The 6,599-nt window shown below is 41.6% G+C and overlaps 1 protein-coding gene across 14 annotated transcripts in view; it reads left to right on the forward strand.

Moving 5' to 3' along the window:
* The window catches only part of ubr4 (ubiquitin protein ligase E3 component n-recognin 4), a 66,092-nt gene extending 60,028 nt beyond the window's left edge, over window positions 1–6,064 (forward strand). For all 14 annotated transcript variants that reach the window (XM_083769918.1, XM_083769928.1, XM_083769925.1 and 11 more), the window contains 9 exons: window positions 320–538; window positions 1,563–1,676; window positions 2,266–2,408; window positions 2,620–2,745; window positions 2,927–3,121; window positions 3,440–3,664; window positions 3,848–3,938; window positions 4,220–4,382; window positions 4,634–6,064. In XM_083769918.1, coding sequence (XP_083626044.1) covers window positions 320–538; window positions 1,563–1,676; window positions 2,266–2,408; window positions 2,620–2,745; window positions 2,927–3,121; window positions 3,440–3,664; window positions 3,848–3,938; window positions 4,220–4,382; window positions 4,634–4,698 — 1,341 coding nt within the window. In that variant the 3' untranslated portion in view covers window positions 4,699–6,064. The remainder of the gene's footprint in view (window positions 1–319; window positions 539–1,562; window positions 1,677–2,265; window positions 2,409–2,619; window positions 2,746–2,926; window positions 3,122–3,439; window positions 3,665–3,847; window positions 3,939–4,219; window positions 4,383–4,633) is intronic.
* The last annotated feature ends 535 nt before the right edge of the window (window positions 6,065–6,599 follow it).

The following is a 6,599-nucleotide window of genomic DNA, read 5'->3' on the forward strand; positions in this document are numbered from 1 at the left end:
CACGCATATAATAATATAAATGAGGGCTGAGGCTGATTAATTTAGCAAATAACGGCCCATGGGCCGTTATTTGGTGCTGGGTGGTTATTTGAGCATGGGCTGTTATTTTGTAATATACGGTAAACCTTAAAACATCTTTAGAAATGTGGCCTGTTGAATATTTTAAGTGGCCTTCCTAATGCTAAGAGAGTTAAGTATAGCATATTTCAAAATGAGCTACTTCTGTGAAGTTCATTTATACACACCAACAGATGGTCAAAGAAAACATATCCAAAGTCCAAACCTGTCTGAATGTCCCCTCTTCGTCTCACCCATCCAGGCGCTGATAGGTACCGATTCAATCCCCAACCTACACAAGCTGGAGCAGGTATCCAGCGACGAGGGCATCGGTACGCTGGCAGAGAACCTGCTAGAGGCGCTGAGGGAGCACGCCGAAGTCAACCTGAAGATAGACGCCGCCCGCAGGGAGACCAGGGCCGAGAAGAAACGCATGGCCATGGCCATGAGACAGAAAGCCCTGGGCACCCTGGGAATGACGGTACTGGAAGGAATGATTCTTCTACTTGTGCTTTTCAGCTCTGTTCTTGGCTTTCTGTTTTCCCTGCCTCGCTGCCTGCTACTATCCTGTCCTGTCCGCGAATGTCCCTTACAATCCTGCACTTTCTTCACCTCTACTGTCCAATCCTTTCCTCTAGGATACAACAGTTAATCAAACTAAATTATTTAATGTAGCAGTTCTCAAACTATGGGTCGCGACCCAAAGTGGTGTTGTGGGAAGGTAAAAAGATTTTTTTTATCAACAAACGGTAAAAAGAGAAAGTGAGGTTGTCGCGACCAACGTAAAGAGAACGCACACTTGATTCCTCAATCATACACACAGCTCTGGTTCCAACACCGACCGAGAACAAGCAGCACCAGCCTTGCAGAGGCTGAGGCAGTAGAACACAAACTGATTTTAGCCGTTCATAAACAATTTATTCATGTTCAATGAGTGTTGGTACAAACATGAACCATGGGTTGGTGTTAGGGTTAGATGTAACATTACCGAGTGGGTCATGATATAACTTAAGACAGTTTGAGATAAACTAAATCAAGATTTTAACTGTATTGATTTGGGTTGATAGATTTAGTTGTCTTGTTGATTTATTGATGTTTACAAAATGTTACAAATTATAGAAAATAAAAAAACTTGCTTCTCGATTATATTATTCCATGAATTGAAAAAAATAATCTAGAATATAGTAATTGATTTGCAGCCATACTTTACTCCTCACCCTCTCTTTTCTTTTTAACCTGTCCTGTCCTCCCCGCTACACTCTGCTCCATTCCTTTCCTCTCCTACTATCATGTCCTCTCCATTCTTTGCCTCTACTCCCATCTTCTCTCCTTTCATCCTCTACTACCCTCTCTTCTCCTCCTGTCCTCTCATTTGATTACATTTTTCTTTCTTTAACTTCTGTCTCTCTTCGGTGTTTGTCTCTCAACCACAGCTTAAGTTGTTATTCTCCTGCTGTGGTTGTTTGTGTCTTCTAAGAAGCCCTGTGTGTCTGCTTGTGTTTCAGACCAATGAGAAGGGTCAGGTGGTGACCAAGACCTCGTTGCTGAAACAGATGGAGGAGTTGATAGAGGAGCCGGGCCTGACCTGCTGTATCTGCAGAGAGGGTTACAAGTTCCAGGTACACAAACACAACCAGGCCTGGAAATGGATTACAAGTAGTAGGATTACGACATGTATTTTATGTATACATAAACAGTTACTAGGTCGAGACTCGAGAGATATGTTACTTTTGAAACTATCTTTACTTATTGTTGTTACGGTCAAGTATCACATAAATGCATATGTTCATGCAGACAACATTTTGGAAAACAAATTCTAAAACGGTAGAGCTCATGCTACTGCCTATTATGAATATTGAAAACTAAAAAAATTCAACCCACTAACTACAACATTCACCACATACGTATGCCGACAATTACACTTAGTGATTGGCCACTTATTGGCAAGTCATTTTAGTCTGTTTCTATTTAGCGAAGTAGAAACAGACTGAAATGAAAACGATTTTTAGAGCCAACCTAATTGGTAGCATCAGCAATGTGAACACTTTGAAAGTCAATATCCTGCCTGGAATATATGTGTGATTGATCATGTGAGGACACCACACACTGCATCTGTCTTCTCCTCAGTTGGTGTCATTGCACCTTAGTGCCACATTATTTCTACTATTTACTGTGTGTACTATTGCCTGTGTTTCTGTCTTGTTCCAGCCAACTAAAGTCCTAGGCATATACACCTTCACCAAGCGTGTGGCCTTGGAGGACTTTGAAAACAAGCCTCGCAAGCAGCAGGGCTACAGCACCGTCTCGCACTTTAACATAGTCCACTATGACTGCCACCTGGCTGCTGTCAGGTATGGGAACTGGCGCATGCAATGCAGTACTAGATGCACTCTGTCACACATTAACCTAAACATGCAAATATGAAATATCTCACTTTTGTGTATGTCTATGATTTGTATAACCTATAATATCTATGTTTGTGCACTTATCTTAAGAACATGCTTCTAAGATATACATCTGCTGTACTTGACACTCTTCCCTCATACTCTGTCTCTCTGTCAGGCTGGCTCGTGGACGAGAGGAGTGGGAGAGCGCTGCTCTCCAGAATGCCAACACCAAGTGCAATGGGCTGCTCCCCGTGTGGGGGCCGCATGTTCCTGAATCTGCCTTCGCCACCTGCTTAGCAAGGTAAAGACACCCGGAGGATTTTCAAATCTCACTAAACCCCCACATTTGTACACTCTAGTTACTTCCAAATGGAAGAATTAACACTGTGTACTTACATTCAGGGTAAAGGATGATACTGGATAGCGTGTATCTGTTTCTAAGATATGAATTTAAACCCAACAACTGCCCTCTTCACTTGTAGGCACAACACATATCTACAGGAGTGCACAGGCCAGCGTGAGCCTACTTACCAGCTCAACATCCACGACACCAAGCTACTGTTCCTCCGCTTTGCCACTGAGCAGTCGTTCAGCGTGGACACGGGTGGTGGAGGGAGAGAGAGCAACATCCACCTCATCCCATACATCATCCACACTGTACTCTATGTCCTCAACACGTATGTACCAGAGTATCGCACGCAAATGGTTTACAGTAATAATAGCAATAATAATGAATAGATTAACATTAAAACCAATGTACCACCTGCGGTTAATTAAGTGATGTATGATGTAGAAAAATATAATTGTGTTTTTGAAATATTTCCAAATTATAAAATGAATAGTTTTTTACTCGTAGGTAAACATAATAAGCAATTTCAAGATGTCTTATGTTCAGATACATCGTGAAGAACATTTTCCATAGTTCGTAGTTTGTCTGACTTTATTGTTTTGAATGCTCTACTTCACTCCATCTTTTCCCACACCACCCACTGCAGTACGAGGGCCACGTCTCGGGAGGAGAAGAACTTGCAAAGTTTCCAGGAGCAGCCGTGTGAAAAGTGGGTGGAGAACTCGTACGAGGTGGACGGGCCACACTACTTCACCACCTTGGCCATGCACATACTGCCCCCTGAACGCTGGAGGAGCTCGCGCATTTACTTCCTGAGAAGGCTCCTGGTCACCGCACACACCCGCAAAGTCTCAGCAGTGTGCAGTAACAAGTAAGACACAGCTGTTGTCTTTCTCACTTTCTTTCACAATTTATCCAATCGTGACTAGGTTGCTAAAAGAAAATGAGCTGTTGTATGCCAGGTTTACACCTGGCAAAAAGGTTTTCAGTGGTGCTGCGTTAACATTATTGTGGTATTCTTCTAACCCTGCGTCACCCTTTGCTCCTCAATCAGACTCACAGATAAAACACCAAAGGAGTATGCAGTTTATCGCTCCCCTCTTCTGTTTTGGGGCCTGGTGGATCTTGTCTATGACATGTTCAGGGTAGGTTTCACAGTTTCAGACCTCTGGAAATTGATAACGGATGACAACGATGCTAGTGCAAAATACCACTGTTGATATTTGCATTGAGTAATGATATTGGTACTTGTACAGTATGATGTGTACTATGTATCTTTTCGAGATTTATTTTGAGCATATGTTAATAGTATTGTTATAGTGTGCTGTAGACATGACGTAACGCTACCATAATCATCTGATATGTGCGATATCTACACTAGACCTTAAAGCTAACGTGATTCTGTGGTCCTGTTGTTTGGTTGCAGAAAGTAGCCACCAGCACCACAGAGGGGGGCTGGTCCTTCTCACTGGCTGAGTATGTGCGTCACAACGACATGCCCATCTTCGAGGCCTCCGAGCGCGTGCTGAGAGCTTTCCAGGATGAACTAATGCCTGCTGAATCTTTCTCCGAATTCCTGGATGTTGTAGGTGTGTGTTCACACTTGCACACATGATTGCATACCCATTTGTTACACTCTCAGAGCTAAATTAACACCAAGGATTTTACAGTGTAGAATAGATTGGGGTCCCAGAGAATTTATTTTTATTAATCAAAAGGGGGTTTGTGGTCTAATACTTATCAATCTGGGGGCCGATGGTATGAACATTTAACAAAGCATACAGAAGCAGGTGATGGTAGAATAACAAACGCTGTTCTTTTTCTATTTTCTTTTTTTCAGGTCTTCTCTCTGAAATTCCAGACCCTGACATCTTCCTGCAGGATTTGTTGAACTCTGTGCCCTGATGGGAAGCCCCACCCACTAATCCATAAGCCCTGATCTCCCATCAACCCTACAAATTCCCACCTGAAACCCATCTCCCCCCAGGCTTTAGCCATATGTACACACAGTACATACAGTGTGTGTGCACACACACACACACACACACACACTCATGCAAGTCAGTATACATGCCATGCTTCCTTCTCACTTCGTTTACCCCCACAGTATATGACATTTTCAAATTAACTTAAAAGCAGCAACTCTATGTGTAGTCTGAGAGAATTCATCCACTTAATGGCAACGTCTCTGTAACATTTAACACAATAACGAATGCTGGTTAAAATACAAATGGAGGGGGGGGGGGGGGGGGGGACTCACTTTAGCAGGATTCATGTGTTGTACTCCTCTGATCAAGTACACTTCTCCTCGAGCCAGGCAACACAAAGAAGCAAAGCTGTCATTTGCAAGACGATGTCTTTCAATCAAGACCCTTTTTGATGTCATCAAGATAAATATTCTGGATGGACAGGGACTGGAATTGTATACACTCGGTGATAGGAAAATTTAACTCTGAATCAAGGACACATTTGATGGATTTCTTTTTCTTTTTGGGGGAAGTCAGCTGTCATTTATTTGGAGGTAAAAACTTAAATATTTCTGTGAGTTAAAAAGAAAAACGTTGCCCAAATTGATTCCAGCAAAGTAACTACTAGTGATTGTCTTTTGATGACACGAGCCTTTATGATCATATCTTTAACTATGTGTTATCAAATGCATCTGTTATTCAAAGAGATCAGTTACCCTGGTTAAAATCCTAGGATACACATGAGTTCTACTTAAGGGTGGGTTTTTTGCTTTAAGGTTAACTCCCCCAGTATTTGGAGGTGTAATCTTAAGATTTTAGGAAAAGAGGGTTTGGGGATTTGACCCACCACGTATTAAGAGTGGCTTAAAATTTGTTTTTATCTTTTTTTGTTGTTTGTTCACGGTTTTTGTTTTTCAGTCAAGTTTTTCTTTTTTTTAAATGGCAAAAGATTTCAGAGTCAGTCACACATGGGTTGTGAAGCCAACCTGTCATGTTTTCCCTGGGCTTTTGGTGTTTGGTCTTCATGTAGGTTCTAACTGGAATTTGAGTGCTGGGCAGAGAAGAAAGAAATGGTGTGTTTTGATCTAGCGTGCATGTGTCAGGTTTATTTTACAGAAGCAAACTGGGAAAAAATGAATAAACTTTATTTTATTTTACTTTTTTCTCCCCCTCTTTTTTTGCTATTTGTTTTTTGGCAAAGACATCCCTTGGTGACAAAGTAAAGTGTTGGACTTTGTGAATGATTCTGTCTGCAAAGAAATATCAGACTTGTCTAAATTAATAATAAATGGACCTGCATCATACCCCGTGAACACATCTATTTATTTTACGAATACTTTGTCATTTGTGTTTGACTTAGGCTTACATTATTATTTGTGGCTGCTTCCCAACGATCCACTGACCCATCCTCTCTCCATTTGTCTCTTCTCTCATTTGTTTTTGTCTACTGGTCTTGCTCATGAAATCAGTCATACTCACAACAATCTGCCCTTAACCCCCCAGGAGTTTTCTGGTAAGCAAGGTGCCGTCAAGTTTTATCCTTGGCGATTTAAAATCAACTCTTTAACATTTAATGGTAATGCCGTTTAGGCCGGCATCTTCCTTGTGCTCGAGATGAATGCATGGTGTGGTTTACACAATTTATTGTTAATTTGCCTATTTCCGCTGCTACAATGTTCAACTGTTGCTGAATGTCTGCTTTTTGGAGTAGCCTATGTTTAATAAAGCTGTCATAATTCGAAATCTGATGCAGGGTAACATTATCTGTGCGGTCTTATTTTTCAGTCAATGTTTTAAAGCAGTAGTCACCTCGCCTGTAATAACTAATGACCTAAATCA

This window comes from Protomyctophum parallelum, assembly GCF_964188405.1.
Source record: "Protomyctophum parallelum genome assembly, chromosome: 7".
NCBI classification, from domain to species: domain Eukaryota; kingdom Metazoa; phylum Chordata; class Actinopteri; order Myctophiformes; family Myctophidae; genus Protomyctophum; species Protomyctophum parallelum.